Here is a 19,949-nt window from a genome sequence, read left to right as displayed (position 1 = left end):
GAAACTCTTCTACAGTTTAATCTAATATTTCATATATACGCCTTCTCTCAGTGTATTGGGCGTGTGCAGGCAGGCATAAAGTATTGCCATTGCCACTGCCATTGCTGTTGTTGTTGTTGTTGTTGTAGTCTCGGTGATTATTTCGAATCAATTGCAAAAGCGTAAGAGATTTGCCGATCGATTTGCCATGGAAAGCTTTTTGCGTGTGGCTGGCAACAAAGCCAAAGCTCGCATAGCACAAAAGCTTTCGAAACCGGTTAGCGGCTCAAAAGCTAACGGCGCATGAGGTAAGCAGCGCGATCGGCGCAAAGCTGGCGCACAGAAATGAGCGTGAAGACATTGTGAACGGTTCACAGCGGACGACAGCATAATAAAAGAGAGAGAAAGCAAGTGCAGAGTTTGAGTGAAAGACAGAGAGGAAAAGAGCGAGAGAGAGCGACCGCGCGAAGCATGTGTGTGTGTGCGTGAAAGAGAGCAACAAGTTTGCAAGTGGAAATTTTAACAATAAAATGCTGTGAAACACAATAAACTCGCCTCAAACTCAAGGCAAAAGCAAAGCGAAAAAAAATCATAAAAAAGCAAATAAAATAAATTAAATAAATAAATAATTAAAAACAAAAAAGAAAATAATTAAATATGCAGCAAGCCAAGCTCAAAGAAATACAACAAAACTATTTCAACAACATTTCACATTAAAAAACGAAAAAAAAAAAAAACAAGTTAAATCAAAACAGTGAAAGAAATAGAGACAGAGAGCGCTTAGCCGTGGCGTGCTAGAGCGAGACAGTGCAAGACTTTCGCACAGATACAAAGCAGAAAAAAAAGAAAAACAAGAAAATAAATTGCAAAAACAAAAGAGATTCAAATCAACAAGTTGTTTCTCACAGTTCTAATTGACATTACACAAATAACAGATAAAACAAAGCTGAAAATATGGAGTATGAGAAAATGCTATACCAGACGAATGCGAGCGAGGTGAGTGCCTTAAAAACTATCTACACAAATAGTATCTGAGAGATGGTCTATAGAGGCAGATGTCAGGCAGACTAAAGAGAGTTGAAGCTACAGATGTATTGAAATCCAGCTGCAGCTGAGAAATTATCTATCTATCTAATATATAGTACCCATAGAGAGCTACAGATGCTTAAGTATCTATCAATTAGGCTTCATAGATAGTTACAGATACAAAAGTATCTAAGGGATAGGCTACATAAAGAGCTGCACCTACAATTACAAATGTGTCTATTAGTTACAGATACAAAAGTATCTATAAAATAGTCTATTTAAATCTTCAGCTATATACACAAAAGTATCTATTAGATGGTATTTCTGAAGGGCCTAGCTACATATGCAAAAGTATCTATTAAATGGCGTCCAAGTGCTCTCGCTACAGATTCTAAAGTATTCATAAAATAGTCCATTTAGAGCTGTAACTACATGTATAATAGCATCTATTAGAAGATCTCTCTAAAGAGTCTAGCCCTATATGCAAAAGTATCTAGTAAATGGTCTACAAGTGCTCTCGCTACAGATACAAAAGTATCGATACGCTGCTGGAGCGTGTGTTCTAGTGCGAGTGGGCGAGCTGCTCGACTGATAACCTATGCACTTGCGCTTATCAACACTGAAAATAGACAAGTGTGTGTCTGAGTATGTATGTGTGTGTGTGTATGTATTTGTGCTTATTTGTGTGTTAAAATAATTTGCGCAATTGCCCCAAAGCATATAGGCTGATAATATTTTTGGCAGTTGCTATTAGCGTTAGGCCTTTGCCTGTTGCCCCCCACATTCATACACACACACACACACACACACACACACACACACACACATAGATCGAAATTTCAGCCATCATCTGACTTTTAATTAGCAAAAGTAGCAAACAAACACACACACACACGCACTCATTTGTGTACTAAAATGTGTAGCTGTGTTTGTGGCTCTGACAGAAGGCACAAATGAGTGTCACTAGGTGAGAGTCTGCACTGCATTGCATTGTCTAGTTGTTGTTGTTGCTGCTGCTGCTACACTTGCCAGTTACATTTTCCATTTGTCTTATGGCATTTCGTTTTAATTACAACAACAGTAGCAACAGCAGCAACAGCAGCAGCAGCAGTAGCAACAGCAGCTAGCAGGAGGCATCAAACGCTGGCAGCAACTTTCAAAAGATGCTTTCATTTTGCAAGAAGTGATTCTAAATGATTGTCAACTATGGCATGGCAGTAGCAGCAGCAGCAGCAGCAACAACAACAACAACAGCAACACCAACTAGCTGCAACAATGTCAAGCTGGCATTTCACTCGGAAAGTGCATTCCAATGCAACAGCAGCAGCAGAAGCAGCAGCAGCAGCAGCATTTGACAGACATACGCACATCAAGAGACGCAGCAGTTAGTTTTGTTGGACCTACTTAAGCTCTATATAAGCTATATATATATAAATGTTTGTATATAGGAAAAAAAAAACTTGTATTTACCATTTTTGATTGATTTGATGGAAATGTGTCTGCTGCTTGGCCAACTTGTTGTTGCTGCTGCTGCTGCTGGTCTCTCGCGCGTTTTAGTGACACAGAAGCTGCGCGACACTCGGCGTCCACATGCCTCATTATATTTATGGACATAATAAAATAAATACTGCAACAATTAAAAATGCAAGCGCTTTCGCAGTGCAGGCAGATAAAAAAAAAAAAAAAAAAAGCAAGAAAAGAAATGGAAAAGCAAGAAAAGCTGACATGACATAAATATTTGCCGCGCACTTGTAAAACTTTTCACAACTGCAGCATCGAATCGAGGCACATTTGCCACAGCTCCTTGACGACCAGCTCTACTTCTCGTTGGCTGCTAAGAGCTGTCCCTTTTGGCCATTTCTGTTGCGGTTGCGGTTGCGGTCTTTACTTCTTCTAATAATACCTGAAAATCAATCAAACTCATTACACAACGTAATCAGCTTTTGGCTTGGCATTTGGCATATTTTGGGGTGTGGCTGCCAGCGACAGCACTATTGCAATTGTTAACCACCATGCGAAATTGTTGTCTCTACACTGAGCGAAAAATGTGTGTGCAACTGTTGCCCTACCATGCATACAAAGCTCTAATAGCACGCTGTTGGGTGTGTGTTGTTTATTTAAATGTATTTGTTTACTTTTTACTTTTCTTTTATGTCAGTTTCGTTAATTATTATTTTATTCTCTATATATTTTAATGGAAGCTAATATATTTTTTATTTCCATTCTAAAATTTTTTGAAACATTTGAAGTTTTCCAAAGTACAGTCTGAGTAAAAGAAATTATTTTTTTTTTTTTAAATTTTATATAATTCTATTTTTTAATATAGTTATATTGAGAGTCTAATAAATAAACGTACGTTTTATTAATTTTTTTGAAATTTTTTATTTTTATTAAGGAACATTCTCATTTCTTCAATTGTTGCTAATAAAATTTTGCAGTAAAAAATATTTTTAATGTTTAATTTATCTATTGTTTGTAGACTCACTTATTTTTCGTTTGAATTTGATATATTAAAAAAAAAAAAAATATATATATATATATATATACATATATATATATATATATATATTTTTTTTTTTTTGTTCCCTAGTTCAGATTCGGTATATATAGAATTCCATTAATGTGTAATAAAAACAAAGAAATACAATCCTTTGTATGTTTTATTTTTTTTATTTTTATCTTACCTATTTGCTTTTTCGATCAGCTTTAAGTAGTTGATATTTTCTGCGAGTGCATTGATTGTGGCTGCCGCTCGATTTGCGATGCAAGCATTCTCAAATCGCGTAAATGTCGCCTGGCTCTTATGCAAATTAAAATGAGTTGCCTGAGTCAACTGAATTGGCTGAGCTGGCGCAGTGTCTTTCCACAGAATAATTGTGAGTGCGTGCATTGCATAATGAGCAGCTGAAGCAGAAGACATCGGCCATCAGCCCATCAGCCCATCAGCCATCAACAGGCCAAGACATCGGGCCAAGAGTCTGACAGAGTTCAGTGCCTAGACATTGGACTGGGCACTTTAGTTTATGGGTGTGTGTGTGAGTGTGGGTGTGTGGTTACAATGCTCTCTGGTTAGGCGTGTTGTGCTATGTGAGCTGTCCAAACAGCTCGGGGAATGTTTAAGGCCTGCTTCAAGTCAGAATTGAATTGTGCCTCATTTTACTTCATTTTCCTAATGTGCCTGATAGTTGAGTCGAGATGCGAGTTACGTTGCTGCCTAACTCTATGGCTGTGGCACATCATTTATGGCTAATTTATGAGCAAATTTAGTTGCATGATTTAACTAAACTATAAGCTTATTTGAGGTACAGAACTTAAGTCAGAGACAAAGTGAATAAGGCTTTCAGTAAAGTTCTGTTGGATGAGTTTTTATTTAATTTAATTTTTATTTTTATTTTATTTTTCAAGAATATTATATTATTCGAATTTTTAGTTATCGATTCTTGATCTGGATTCTTGAAAACTTCAACTTCATTATTCAAATATTCATTATAGAAAATATACTGAATAGTGGAGAAAACATCTCTGTGAAAGACTTAGAAATTAAGATAGATATGCTTACCTATACATTTCAGCTTGAATATTCACAATTGATGATGGCTGGATTGTGATAACATCTAGCCCAAAAACTTTTATCAAAGCCAGAGTCAGAGTCGTGGTCAGACACATAGAGTTCGTGTCATAGTCTGATATTCATAGAGATAGTCTCTCATATGATTCAAAATGTTCTTTAGAGTGTAAAGACCTTTCATAAATATGCCAAATAACAGCTAATCAGAGAATCTATTGAAACACTCTGCTTTCAAACGCCATTCCGTTTCACATTCCTTATCAGCCGCTGGCTCTCCGTCTGGTTGCCTTGTAAGCTGAGGCAGTTGCGGCTAGACAATTCCAGTTAGTAGAAGCTCAAATTTCCGAGCTGGCATTCTAATTGGAAAACTGTAACTGAAAATGAGTAGAAAAAGCGTGCAACCTTTAGCAATAACCCGGAACAATTGACATATTCGCCGGATTGCTACAGTTCTGCATGAATTTGCATTGGGCATTTGCATAAACAGACAGCAAGAGAAGAGACAGACTGCGCTCTGCGCTACATATATATACCAGATATGCATATGTATATATCTATAGAAGTTGGCTTAGATCTGTTTTAGTGCGGTGTCAGAAATATTTCACCTTGCAATTTATTGTGGCATGAAATGTCGACAATTAAATGCAATGCAAACGAACATAAAGACAAAACTGCGCCGTCACGAACTGCGATCTATTCGCAACTGAAAAAAGAAAAAACAATCTTATAACAAATAAAAAATAAAAAAAAAAAAAAAAGAAAAATAATTAACGAGCGATGTAAAAATAAGCAGAAATAAGTCTTGTCGCTGTGACAGCTTAGCCCACGCACACCGGCATCAACGAGAACGTTGTGTATCTGTATCTGTAGTTGTATCTATAGTTGTATCTGTAGCTGTAGCTGTATCTGCAGCTGTGTATCTGAGCGTGTATCCATGTGGATTTGTGCACTTATGCTCTAGCCCCTTGTTGGCTTCCACTCCAGCCATAGCCATAATGCGATTAGAATAGATTACACAGACAATTGTCGCGACTCTGTCAGTCAGTCAGCCAGCCAGCCAGCCAGTCAGCCAGTCAGCCAGAATGTCAGCCAGTTGGTGAGTTGGTCGATTTGAACACCTGAGCACCGTGTGCTGCCATGCATTTGCATAGTTTGTTTTATTTAGTTCAAGCCATACAAAATATAAATTAATTTAAATAACACTTGGCCATAATTCAACATCAACTTGGTCATGGCAGCTAAGTAGCTCTCAAGGCTGTTGCTGCTGCTGCTGCTGCAATTGCAACTGGCTACCCTTCACTTTGCTTTGCCGGGGTGGCACTTGTGGGGGGGTAACCTTTTGTCTCACACACTCACACACACTCGGGCAGTCGCCCCAAGGCTGGCAAAATGGTTTCTTTGTGCTCGGCCTGGGCGCGCCCTGTGTAAAGCCGCGCTTAATTTATTTATGTAGATCGTGCGCTTGCCTTAGGCGTTGTTCATTTCATTTGTTATTAACTTATGCAATAATAAATAATCATAAAAACAGCAAGTGATCGACTAGCAGATATCCTCAGTTGACTTTTGAAGAAATCCTTTATATATTTCATAAATAATGTATTTTGTCATCAATTAGAATCTTATGGCTAGATCAGGGAGTAAATTTTTGAAAATTTAGGAAGAATAGAGGAAAATACAAGAATATGCCTATAAAATCAGATGTCTTATTTTCACAGAGTATGGATTATGGTTAATCAACCTATTATGTATATCGATATATATCGATTTTGAAGAATTTAAAATTTGATATTAATATGAATACGTATGATTTTGTTCTGTTTATAATCTAAGACAAATATATTTTAATTTTTAGTTTTTAACTGTAGAATATAGTTAGATCTTTGAAATATGAAATGCTACTCGTGTATTGTTAAGGAAATAGATAAATGTTGTTTGATGTTTGAAAATAAATCTTCTACTTTTGCAAGGGCAAATGCTTAGGATGACAAAACTTTACAAAATGCTTATCGATTAAATTGAATTGAAAATGGTTAGGTAGATTTGCGAACTTGATATATTTAAATAATATCCATGTATCTGAAAAAGTCTTCGATTTATATCGATATACGCAGCAAATGGAGCTATATCGATATCAATCAACTAGATTAAATCGATTTGAACTGCTCGTCTACTAATAAATATTAATACGAATTATAAAATATCTAATAATATAATAGAATATTAATGTAGCAAACTGAAGTTAGCAGATATAGGCCACTTGTAATTTCTGCAGGGTATTTGAAGCTAAAAAGTAGCTAACGATATATATACACACACACACAAACGTAATAGCACAAGCTGCCTATAAAAGTTGGCTCAGTTGTCTATTCGCAGCTCTTGGCTTTTGGCGGGTTCTTTGGGCCAAAACGTTATCTGATCGTCGCTTTATTAAAGCTTTTGTCGTTCTGCCAAACTTGATTTGATTATTAGACTAGCACACGCACACACACACACTCACACTTACACACACACACGCACATACTTGTGCACCTTTGCCACATTCTTGTCTCGGAATTGTTCTAATGAATTTTAGCTATTTGATTGTATTTTGTTTTTGTTTTTGCTTTTGCTTTTTGCTTTACGTCAAAGAGATTCAGACAAATTGCTCAAACTTGTTTCTCAGCATATTTTGCTATTATTATTGCTCAATATTGTGATTGTTGCTAATTTCGTGGCCATCTATAACTATACATACATACATATAAATTTAGTAAAATATTCTGAAGGTGGCCGAAAATGTAATCTACGAAATTTGAAATTTTATGCTGTGGCAGCTCGTGCGATGCTCTGAATTTCTGGCCTACGCTCACTTCTTCATGATTTACATTTTCATATTGTTTTCTATTGCTCACACATATCTATGTGTATATATGTGTGTGTGTATCTTAACATGAGTCAGTTATGATTTCATTTTGTTTTTGTCAGATTTTTGCTGGTCTGCTTTAAGATTTTAATCAGCTGAACTGAAGCATTTAACTGCAGAAGATTTAAAGCAAACACTTTGAGATAAATATTTCAGCGTCAGCCCGTAAAAGTCTTATAAAAATATGTTTGGCTTTTGATATAAGCCAAGCGTATTCATGTGCCTTCATAAGTGGACTTATCTTTAAGTGATTGTTTTGAATTATTGTCGTAGCCGTCTTTATTCTCTTCCTCAGTGTCCATAGCTTATAAAGTCATATGCATTCAAGATATAATAAAGTAACTTTGAAGTGCCTTAAACCGTTTTCTGTTTGTCATAATTTTCAGCTTATGAAGAGCTTGGCTTTCAACAACATTTTTAGCTAATAGGAGTGGTAAATTTATTGAGATGTTCTAAGAATTTTTACCTCAACAATAGGACAATAGGCATGACTAAACTGAACAGACTGACGTATACCCTAATAACTGTGTAGAGCTATTCTATGCTCTATAGGTATAATCAAACATGCTTACATACGCACGTGCGTCGCTTACTACGCACTTTATAAATAATAAATCAACAGCTATCCAACATGGCAAATAAGTTCTTTAATAACTTCGCTTCTAGTTGAACAATGTTAATGATATTTTTAGCGCTTGAATGTGATTTCGAAATATGCGCAGATTTAATAATTAAATGCGTAATTATTCAAAGTTAAAAACGTTCGCCAAAATGTTCGTAAGAAGGAAATGCATCGGAAATCAATATATTCATTGAATTAATAGCTTCTTAATTCTCTAGCTATAACATAAACCAAGTTTGCCTTATGAAAACTAGAGCAGATGTCGATATGTCGATATGTGAAAAATGCTAATCATGTGTAGTCCAGTATAGCTGTTATATTGTTTAACTTAAAGACAATGAGAGAGAGATATGAACGCTTTGATAGTAAGCAAATGGAATGAGATATTGATACAACATTATTAACATATTTTTAAAGTTCATGAGAATAAATATTTCACATTTATGATTGCTGGATGGCTGGATAGACAGGCGGATAGTTAGATGGACAGGATGAATTCGTTTCGATTGTAGCTGTTGATCTGCCTCAAGCACCCTTTATATGACCGTCATGACTTCTCCTTCTTTAAGCCACATAAAAACTTCATATATATAAACCATACTTACATACTATACAATATCAAAGTCATCATCAACAAATATTTATTCATAATCCATGCCATAAATACCTTTCAATTCTTTAAGAGAGCTTTATCTATATCCCTTCAACAAAGACTATAATTGACTACATTAAATGGATTTTCACTTAAACAGGAAATCCCCTTGAAATCTCAACTTATCCCATTAAATATGCACAAGCCTTGCTTTTTTCAGTTTTAAAATCGATTGAACTATCGCATCAGAGTTTAATTACAACTGACAATTGGTCTACAGATGTTATTTTTCTATATTTTTGTACTTTTTGTGTGTTTATCTTGATGTGGCTCCTTTGTGGATGGCTATAAAAATAGACCTGTCATTTAAATGGATCTATTAAAAAATTTGTGGTCTTTCTAAAAATACTCGCACTGGGCGTTAACTGAAACAACTACCTGATTGTCATTTTGTCAGTTCGATTCGCATTCGCAGCTCAATTGCTGTTGTGGTTAAAGTGTTTGTGCTTTGTGCTGTTTCTATTTTGATACTGGATACACGCTCAGAAAAATGAAACAGGGCATATAGGTGTGATGTTTCCAGAGAGAGTAGAGTTAGCTGCTCATATATGTAGTTGTATCTACAGATGCTGTCCCGTAAAATCGATAGATTACCTAAATAAAGTTTTGTTTCTATAGGGTCATCTTTAACTAATAGTTTAGGGTGACCATATTTGACTGTATTGATGAACATTTATTCCAGTATAAATTATTATCAAATCTCCATTCTTTCCTGTATCTTCATTTAAGTTGATTTCTTTGCTATGGTCGGGTATTAGGCCGTCGGGCATAGCTAGCTGAAAATTGCTTAATTGTTTTGTTGTTTTGTTTAGTTTTGGCCCATTGTTGTGCCAACTTTGACACCCAAGCCGCTGGCTGTTTAGAATTTGTCGGCGCTTTGTGTATTGCTCTCTCGCTCACTCTCGCTGACTCTCTACTGCTCTATGGCTCTCACTATCTCTGTCTCTCGACCGTAGAGCAGGAACAAGAACAAGCATATCATGTTATTTTTCAAATTACCAATTTGTGACGTTTATTGTGGGTGATATACGATATAATACACACACACACACACACATGCACCTCTCTATATGCCAGCATGTGTGTGTGTGAGTGGCTTTATTTAAATCTGAGCCGATGGCTTTATTGACAGCCCTGTCTCATGTCAGAGCTGCCAATGAAATATGGTTCCGAGCAATTGGCTAAATGCGGCACAAAAAAGCCTTTTGTTCGCCGCAGACATTGTAATAAAATTTCGTATTTGTAGGCTATTGGAAACTCCGTCAGAGTTCTGTTCCGAGCTTGTTCACATTGTTGTTACGGTTGCTGCTGCCATTGCACAGATAGATTTAATTAAAAAATTGTACAAAGTCTGTTAGCGCAATACGTTGCCAGCAGGAAATGTGAAACGGAATAACCCAAATGATCTAATTGCTGCTGCTATCCAAGACAATCTCACACCGTCCTTCTCTCTCCCTCTCTCTCTCTGTCACTCTCTGGAGGATGTGGGCATTGTTTCGCCTGCTAATGGATAATGGACGAAGCTTGAATAAATCGATACATTTATTTCAAATGAAATTCATACTCTCTACAAAATGCAAATAAAATGAGTATATTTAGCTAATCAATTTGAAGGAGGTAATAGATGGCGGCAGTTTTCGACAATTGAATTCAGTTCAGAAAGTTTTTCGGATAAGTTAAGTGGGTGAGAATTTGCCTGTTCAATTTCTCATAGAAGCTATTTTAGTGCATTTTTTATGAAATGCATATATTGTAAATCTCTTACTACAAAAATGATTGAAAGTATATACATGACTATGATGGTGCTTAGTTTCGTATTGATCTTTATTCTTCGTAGCCTGGGTTTATATACCCAGACTCATGCACATTTTCAACCCTTAAATCTAGTCTATCGCTGAGTCTGTAAGGCGCAGCACTCGTCTCTTACATATTCTTGTTGCTAGGATTGCAAGGGTCGCAATCCTGTGAGCTAGTGAGCCAGACTTTACACCTACTATATAACTGATATATACAATATTATTTATTTTATTTGATTTTATTCATATCAGTCTCATACCACATAAAAATACAACATATAAAATAATTTTTTGATTTTGAGAGCTGAAGTTGAAGTGAAGAAAAGCTGGAGTTGGTATATATGAAACGCTCATATATTCATACATACAATTGATTATCATATATTTATAGTTTAAGAACCCGATTAAGCTCTCAATCCACTACTGGAGCTCAGCTAAGATGTGTGATATTAGCTGGCAGCAGCTGAGGTCAGAAGTAAAGCAGAGCTTACATTTTATTCTAGTATATTGAATATATATATTGTATTTATACCTCTTTTGAGTTTTGGTAAACTCGTCTCACCATAAGCAATTTTTCAATAAATTCTTGAGCCATTTATCAGAACAGTAAATTTATTGCTTTTAATTGATTGAAGTTGATTTCGCAGCCGCACTGCCACATTTCTCTAATAACCAATTAAGGACTTTTGAAATATGTCTAATTTTATATAATTTATGACATCAGTTCAATGGAAAAGAAAAAAAAGTATTGCTGAGGGCCATAAAGCAGGAGACGAAAAAAAAGTTGGCAGCAGGCTATGCGATGCGGCTGAGTGTTTATGGTCTATAAATAGCTGCGATTGGCTGATATACAATGCCCCACAGGCCCGCCCCGCCCCCGTTCCGCCCTGTCGAAATGCAGTGTGTTTAGCACTGTTAACAGATTTAATGGGTTTTTTATTGAGTCACTTGCGGCTGACGGGTGATGGCTGGAGGCCGCGAGCAGCTGGGAGCCTGTTGAATCACTTCGTGGCTCGTAGTCCAGTTTGAGCAGCCGTGAAATGCCGGGTGAAGCACCCTTCTTAGGCCTAAGCTAAAGGTCGTCGGGGCAGGGGCGCGGAAAACTACCCAGCAGCCAAGTACACAGTGTTTGGGCCAAGTTTTTAGCGCTAACAATTAACAGCTAGTAGTGAAAAGCCAACACTAAAAATCACTCATACGCCCGGTGCGCCAGCAATTAAAACATAAAAATTGTATTAACATCGTGACTGGCTGGCAGGAGGAGAGAAATAAATAAATAACAAAAACGGCGACGTCAATATCGTATTGGCATTGCATGGCTAGAACTAGTCACGCCCCCTCCGCATGCCCCCGCCGCCCCCTGCCAGTTGCCTAACAAACCCAAGCACAAGCACAAACACAAACACCCTCAGCGTGTCGATCTCTTTGGCTCTGAGTTGAAACTGCAAATCGGAAAATCCAGAATGAGTTGTTAAATTAATAATAAGCGCACAACACACACACACACTCACACTCGCACACATACACTCATGTAGGTATTCGCCCCTGTTCCACCCGCCTGGCGCACGGGCCACTGCTGTGAGCTTAATGAAAAACCAGTTTACCAACATTCAGCATTCACTCAGAGGCAAAAATCGTAGATGTTAAAAAAAAGAATGAAAAATAAGAAATAAAATTAAAAAAAAAAAAAAAAAAACTAAATAAAGCGCCGCAGTAAACGCAGCTGCAAAGCAAACGAACAATTTATATTTATTGCAGCACAGCAATTAAAACAGGTAGAGATCGAGATTATATATATATGGAGTATGTGAAGTATGTGTAACTAGCTGGAATGCTCTAGAGAATGCCTGGAGATACAGCAATGTGTATGCCTGAGAGGCAACCTGTACTCCAGTTTACTTGTTACTGGCATCAGAAGCAGGAATTGAATTGATAATGGTAGAGTAGCTGAAGTTAGCTTTGATCTAGATGCATTGGAATAGACTTATTATAGAGTCTACGCCTAGATACTCAGAAAATAACACCCTGTATTCATTATTTGAAGCTTTGGTTTAGCTATAGCAGATGTAAATTGACTTTGATCTAGATACAGCAATGAATTAGAGACAGTGGGTGCATAGGCACCCTGTATACTTTACTTGTCGCTTAAGTAGTTTCTTGAGTATCGTAGGTGTATGGAACTAGTTCAATGGCTATAGATGACGTATGGGAATACGCTTTTCTATGTAAGAGGTACCCTCTGGCTAGTATTAGACACCCTGTATTCAACATATGCCTAGCTTGAAATTAATTACAGTTGACAGTAGTTACAAGTGAGACTATTTGCCATAGAGCATAGGTCACCCTGTATATCATAGTTAAGCGTTACGGCACTAACTTGTTCAAGTGCTTAGTCTGAAGTAATTTCGCTTGAAATCTGTTAGCAATCGCCCACGAATAAACATCCTATATTCTAGCTCTCAATTGCTTATGAGTAAGCAAACGCCTCATACATCTAAATGCTGTAAGAGGAAAATAATGCCTAAGGTATGCGCTCAAATGATTTTATGTGAATGTGACTATATGAATAAGCTCAGCATATAAAGTTTGACCACATAAGTCTAAGGATTTTTTATAATAAGGATCAATTATAATAGAATTTGCAATGTTGGTTAAAAGTCACCCTGTACATTCCAACAAACAGATTTTAGTGAAGTAAAACTAAATTTAAAACATTACTTTATAACATTTTTTTTCTCCTGATCCTTATCAGCGGGTTATTCATGCCATGCCAAAAAGTATTTTCCCTTACGAACGAAAGTAATTAAAATGTAAACTCTAAGAAGGGAATGAACATTGCTCGATCTGAAAATCTACAAAAGCAATTTACAATGCCTGCCGAGACGAGACGAGAGGAGACGATGCGAGGGGGCGCACAACTGAGAAATAGTTTGATTTGGATCTCGCGTCATTGTTTGCTGCTCATACAAGTGAGGAGAAAAATAAAAAAAGCACATGATTCTCATTGTTGTTATTAGTTTAGGTTCAAATGCCCTTCACACCCCTCCGCACCTCTTGGTTCTTAGTCGGCAGTCAGCCAGCCCTCTTCAGGCTGAGAGCAGTTGTTGGCTCATTTGGGCTTTGGGTTTTTTTAAAATAATATTTTGCATTTGTGACGTCACAGCTGGCGTTGAGCTGGAGTCACAGTCCATGGGGTCGCTGACGGCTTTGAATTGATAAATGTGAAAATCGATGCGATTTTGAGCTTAGTACAGATCTTGCTGTTGTCGGAAGAGCGCCGCGAAACGCTTTGGAAACTTGAGGTTAACACAAACAAAGAAAACAAATCGAAAATAAAACAAACTTAGCCGCATTTTTAGGCCAGGTAGGTGTTTGTTGATCCAGCCAGTCAGTTTATAAATTAGAAAGGCAACAAAAAAAAAAAAAAAAAAAAAAAAAACACACACACGAAAAAATTAAAAGCAACTTTAGAGCGCGGCTGTAAATGTGCTAATTAGACAGTGGCTCAATTTGAGCAATATATCATTTTTGATGAAGGCCCAATTAGCGGGCCATTTGGAGTCTGGAGTTTGCCGCCCTAAAACTAATCAAGCTCGTGCTCGCCTGTTCTTTGCCTTTCGCAGATGCCGCACAGCTGTAGCACCCAGTTCAAGTTAGCCGCAGAACAGTTCCCGACGGACTCCTATGCGGCCTACGCCTACGCGGACAACTTTGACCTGTCGCTGCTGCCGGAGGACTCGGGCATACCCACCACAGTTTACCAGTACAACGCGCCGCAGATCAAAATCGAAAGCGCCTGGGAGATACAGGAGCAGCCAGTGAGTGCTTCGTATGCTCCAGCCAACCCCTGCTCCAGTGCCAGCTCCAGCGCCAGCTCAGGCCACCAGCTGATACCACCACCCGCCTATCCGCACAGTGCTTACCCCTCGCCGCAGTCGAGCCCGCAGCAGTCGGAGTTCGCCTCGTTCAAGTACGACTGTCTGAGCAGCCCGTGCCCTTCGCTGGATGCGAGCAGCATCAAGCAGGAGTTGCACATTTTGCCACCCTCGCCCCCCGAGTCCAACTGCGAGACGCCCTCGCCACGCAGCGACACCAGCAGCAGCAGCAGCAGCATCAAGGCTGAGCCACTGGATGCCGAGTTGGAGAGCTACATAGATTTGAATACGCTGCAGCAGCAGCTGCTGGACATCAAGCCCAACCATCAGGCACTGCGCGAGTGCCTCGAGGACACGACATTCCAGCGCAAGCACAATCTGAAGCCCCTGGCGCTGGAGTCCTTCATTGGCGGGCTAGCTGAGGTGCGGGGTGACTTTGAGCCGGTCATTTCTCTGGCGCTGGAGCATGCCAAGCGCGAGGCGGACGCCATTTGTGCAAAACTGCAGATATCGCAGGGTATGTAAAAAGAGTGTGAGAGAGAGAGAGAGAGAGAGAAAGAGAGAGAGGGGGAGAATGGTACAGAGAGATTGTGATTAATCTTGTTTTGTTTGCTTTGGCCTCGCAGATCCGAATGCCTGGACGGCTGCCCAGGTACACGCATGGCTACGATCCACCTTGGCACAGTTCAAGCTGCCGCCGGTTGACAACTTGGAGCTGCAGTTCAGCGAAGACGGTGCTGCTCTGGCATTACTCAGCGAGGAGGAATTCCAGCGACGATTGCCCGAGGTAAGCAGCACGCCCCACTCTCAATTCACTGTCACTGCGACTTACCCAACGACCAAGTATTACAAAATCGAGGGTAGCTAATAAGCATAATACAAGAAGAGCAGACAATGCAAATGCCAAAAGCAAAAGAAAGACAGAGAGATAGAGAGAGAGGCAAATGCCAGAAAGCAAAACGAAGCCAAACAAAATACCAATCAATGCGATTGAATTGAATTTCGCGTACGAACTTGGCTTTTGGGCTGAGAAAACATAGAGTGTGTAAGAGCGAGAGAGAGAGAGAGAGAGAGTAGGAGAGAAACACTTGATATGAAAGACACAAAAACAAAACAAGTTTCGTAACTTGGCGTTGACGTCATGGCCCAGGCTCGACCAAATCGGAAAGCAAACCTGTTGCCAACAATTAGGCAAAAGGCAAAAAATCAAAAACAACAAAAAAAAACTAAATAAATAATAATAATGTGGCTTGCGGCATCCAAAAACTACTCCAAATGCGCTGCCCTAGCCAGCAGAGTTGAGCCCCGCCGTCGAGTGCTCATCAGCTCAGCCATTGCCAAAAATATCTCAATGATTACATTTGCCATATCAAATGATTGCGACGCATCAAAGTTTGTTTTGAGTGCAGTCAAATGAAAACAAAAGACTGAAGCAACGAACGCGACGCACACCGTGTGTGTGTGTGTGAGAGAGAGAGAGAGTGGAAGAGTGGGAGTGAAAAGAGACACATGCAGAGAGAAGGAGAGAGGTGTAGAGCGTTCGAAATTAGTAACCGTGGTCATGGCTGTAAAGGTGAAAGAATGTGTGAAGGTTGTTTGGTGAAACTGCAAAAGCACTCGCTTGATTACGAGCCACCGTCTCGGACTCTGTCCCAGTGCACAGTGGGCCGAATTCAACTAAATGTGGGGTATCGAATTTTCTGTGGAGAAAAGAAAGAAGAAGAAAGAGAGAGGCAGCTTAAGAGAGGGGTTTTCTTTTGTTTGAATGCGCAGAGCGAGGCGTTGTATGATGTGGATTGTATAAAAACCATCTGCTCGGGTTAAAAGAGAATTCAATAAATGGATGTAGCCATTTAAAAAGAAACATTTAGATAGGCCAAGCTGAGGTATTGATAAGACTAAAGATAAAAAGCCTATAGAGACAAAGCTTAAGATCACAATGATCAATGATCAATGAATAATGTATTTTTTTAGAACTTTAATCTTGTGAACTCTATATTTAAAGCTATAAATTTGTAAAATTAAGTTTGCAAAAAATTTAATTATTTGTTATGCGACAGTAAAACGTAGTAAGACTCCTGCAGAGCTGGAAAGTTATTCTATATATTTATACATAAATATATTTATATACTATATCTATATGTGATTGCCCAAATAACTCATGCAACAGTACTGAACTATCTCTAGATTTTTTCTTGTATATTATATTCTTATATTATTCAACAGTAGGTATTATTTAACAATCTTATCAATATGCATGTTAGAGTAATTGATCAAGTTATTTTCAGGATAACAAGAAATTTAGTGAATTTACTATAGGTCTATAGTAGTTTAAACTTTTCCACTTCCAAAATCTGTGCTTGCTAATCCTTATTTGCTCCACTGTGCTCTGTGTCAGCGATAGGTACAGGCACAGCTCAGATGACAGTGGAGACGACGCGACGTCGCGACGGCGACGGCGACGGCAACGGCAACGGCAACGGCAACGGCAACGGCAATAGCAATTGAATTGAGCCAACGACCAGCAACGACATTGTAAGGTGAAAGTAAGTCGAAGCGGTTGCTGTTGTTGTTAGGCCACTTGCTGTGTAGTTGTTGTTGCTATCGTTGCTGTTGCTGCAACTGCAGACAGCGCACAATTTATGCGAGCAGTTAGCAGTTAGAATTTGAATTGATATGCGCCGTCTAGATTGGCCAGCTTTGGTGGGGGAGATATAAAGAGAGCGAGAGAGGGAGAGATTGAGATTTATGTGAGATGTACGCTGGGCCCCATCGATATTCATCCAAGTGGTACGCTTTCTTTCTTTCTTTCTTTCGGCCTTCTAGAGTGGCAGCACGCTGCACGCACAGCTGGAGATATGGAAGATGGCCTATGCAGATCAGTTGGGCAATGAGATGGAGGCCACAGCGCCAGCCGCCAACGATATGCTATGGGGCTATCAGGCGCCCAATGTGGAGCAGGACGAAAGCGAAGGTGAGTTGCCGTAGAAAGTCTGCAGCGATATAAATCTAGCTGAGTCGATCTTCTCCATTGACAGATGATGAGGACATGGAGTCCGCTGTGCCGCTAGCTACAGCCACAGCCCCAGGCACACCCAATTCAGCGCCGGCCAAGCGCTCGGGCGGCGCACGCAACGGCGGCAGTTCGCACATTCACCTGTGGCAGTTCCTCAAGGAGCTGCTCGCGGCGCCGCAAGTGAACGGCACGGCCATACGCTGGATCGACCGCAGCAAGGGCATCTTCAAGATCGAGGACTCGGTGCGCGTGGCCAAGCTGTGGGGCAGGCGCAAGAATCGGCCGGCCATGAACTACGACAAGCTCTCGCGCTCCATACGCCAGTACTACAAGAAGGGCATCATGAAGAAGACGGAGCGTTCGCAGCGCCTGGTCTATCAGTTCTGCCAGCCGTATCATCAGTGAGCCAGTGCGCCAGTGAGCCAGTGGAACCAGTTCCACTTAACTAGTTCTAAGTGTATTTATTTCGGTAGTCGTAGGTCCGTAGCCCCACCAACCCGCACAAACTTTGCCCCGCCACTATGCTCGACTAGGCAACAGAGTCTAGCGAGTGTTAGTGCCTGTACATATATATATCTATCTATATCTCACTCTATATGTATATCTATATCGATATATATATATGCATATATATATACGTCTCTGTAGCACCGTTTAGGCACGAAGGTAAGTTCGTGCAGTTAAGTTGGACTCCTCGTGAGTTCGTCTCTAGTTGTTTAGGCTCAAGCCAAAGGCAGCTGGCGAAGGTAAGTTCGCCCTGTCGCGGCTTTAAGTTAATCAATCTCAATCAATCAATCGATCAATTTTTAATATTGCATGTGGGCGTGGCAGCTAACTGCATGTGTTTGACTTACCGGCGACATCTTTATTCAAATGTTGACTCTGCCTGTGCCTGCGCCCGTCACGATTTCCCCCCGCCTCGAGCTCTGTTTAGAGTTTGTTTTGTTGGCATGTGCCAGTCCGCTTCGGATGCTGCGCACACATAAGACCAGCACAAGCTTGGGCCGAGGCCCAGGGGGCGTGACACCTGGGGGCGGCGAGCACTGGGCGGAGCAGCAGCTGAAGGTGTTGCGGTAATTTTAGGAACCATATATCTATGATATATCAAAAGTAAGTTCTATGAACAACAAAACAAACGAACAATTTGTAACGAATATGAATATGTAATGAATTAGTGAATAAGGGTTATGAATATGAATATAATTTATAAATATAATATATATGAAATATGAGTAAGATTATGAATATTGAATATGAATATCGAATATAGATAAGAATATAAGTGTGAATATGGATATTCATATGTGCATCAATATGTATTCATGTGAAATATGTGTTTTCATATGAATATGAATATGAATATGAATATGAATATGAATATGAATATGAATATGAATATGAATATGAATATGAATATGAATATGAATATGAATATGGATATAAATATGAATATGAATATGAATATGAATATGAATATGAATATGAATATGAATATGAATATGAATATGAATATGAATATGAATATGAATATGAATATGAATATGAATATGAATATGAATATGAATATGAATATGAATATGAATATGAATATGAATATGAATATGAATATGAATATGAATATGAATATGAATATGAATATGAATATGAATATGAATATGAATATGATATGAATATGAATATGAATATGAATATGAATATGAATATGAATATGAAGACAAATACTAATATGAATAGATATACAAACTAAAAAATTAATTAATGATGACCAATAACAAAAACAAATGAATAAGAAATATATGAATAGTGAATAAGATAATTTTTGTTTGCTAAGTTTTAAGATTAATTTTCCAATTTATGTAGGTTTAAAATTCTTGAAAATTTTTTCTCTTCTCCAAACGAAAAGTTAAAAAATTTTCGACCACATTTGCCCAAATTTTTGGACTATTTTCCCTCAATTAATCTTAATTTATTTTTGGTTTATGTGGTGTTGGTTCAATTACTGTTAGTGTGTGCGTGTGCGACAGTGTGTGTGTACGAATGTGCATGGATGTTGGGCAGTTAATTTTATTATTTATTTTCGGTTAATACTTAAACAAAAGTCAATTGTTATGCGTTTTAATTATTTATGTTTCGTATTGCGCAATTTGCTATTGCAATTTGCATAGCTTGCGGCTCGGCTTATTTGTTTTGTTCAATACTTTTTTGTGTGTTTGTAATGTTTGTTGCATTAATATAAACACATTCAATTTATTCACATAGTTTAAATGCAAATTTGCATAGATATAGATAAATATACTTAGCTATAGACACAATTATAATGATATTGTTTTTTTCGCACACGATTTGCGTACATTGTTTCATTGATTAAGATTTTAATTTTTATTATTTTAAGCATACGCAAAACTTATTTATTTATTTATTTAACAAACATATTGTCATGCTCAAATACTATATTTACCGAGAAATAAAAAATAAAAAAATAAAAAAATAAAAAAATAAAAACAGAATAATTT

The 19,949-nt window shown here is 38.4% G+C and overlaps 1 protein-coding gene across 2 annotated transcripts; it reads left to right on the top strand.

The window, feature by feature from the left end:
• Positions 1 to 303: 303 nt before the first annotated feature.
• LOC6575330 (DNA-binding protein D-ETS-4) lies at positions 304 to 18,519 on the top strand. Of its 2 annotated transcripts, none has more exons than XM_002001307.4 (5): positions 304 to 975; positions 14,169 to 14,937; positions 15,047 to 15,207; positions 17,247 to 17,394; positions 17,459 to 18,519. In XM_002001307.4, the coding sequence occupies exons 1-5, from the start codon at positions 934 to 936 to the stop codon at positions 17,839 to 17,841; spliced, it is 1,503 nt and encodes a 500-aa protein (XP_002001343.1). In that variant the 5' UTR covers positions 304 to 933; the 3' UTR covers positions 17,842 to 18,519. The 2 variants fall into 2 exon arrangements, with proteins under 2 accessions (XP_002001343.1, XP_015023415.1); XM_015167929.3 differs by lacking the exon at positions 304 to 975 and adding an exon at positions 13,289 to 13,909.
• The last annotated feature ends 1,430 nt before the right edge of the window (positions 18,520 to 19,949 follow it).

The sequence above is a fragment of the Drosophila mojavensis genome, unplaced genomic scaffold (assembly GCF_018153725.1).
Source record: "Drosophila mojavensis isolate 15081-1352.22 unplaced genomic scaffold, ASM1815372v1 contig_231, whole genome shotgun sequence".
Lineage (NCBI taxonomy): Eukaryota > Metazoa > Arthropoda > Insecta > Diptera > Drosophilidae > Drosophila > Drosophila mojavensis.
This window is presented reverse-complemented; position numbering and strand designations above follow the sequence as displayed.

Excerpts from the sequence above, each read along its gene's own strand:
- LOC6575330 (XM_002001307.4), top strand. The coding sequence starts at position 934 with ATGGAGTATGAGAAAATGCTATACCAGACGAATGCGAGCGAG. Across the intron at positions 14,938-15,046 it reads AAAACTGCAGATATCGCAGG|ATCCGAATGCCTGGACGGCT; the intron begins GTATGTAAAAAG and ends TTGGCCTCGCAG. Across the intron at positions 15,208-17,246 it reads TCCAGCGACGATTGCCCGAG|AGTGGCAGCACGCTGCACGC; the intron begins GTAAGCAGCACG and ends TCGGCCTTCTAG.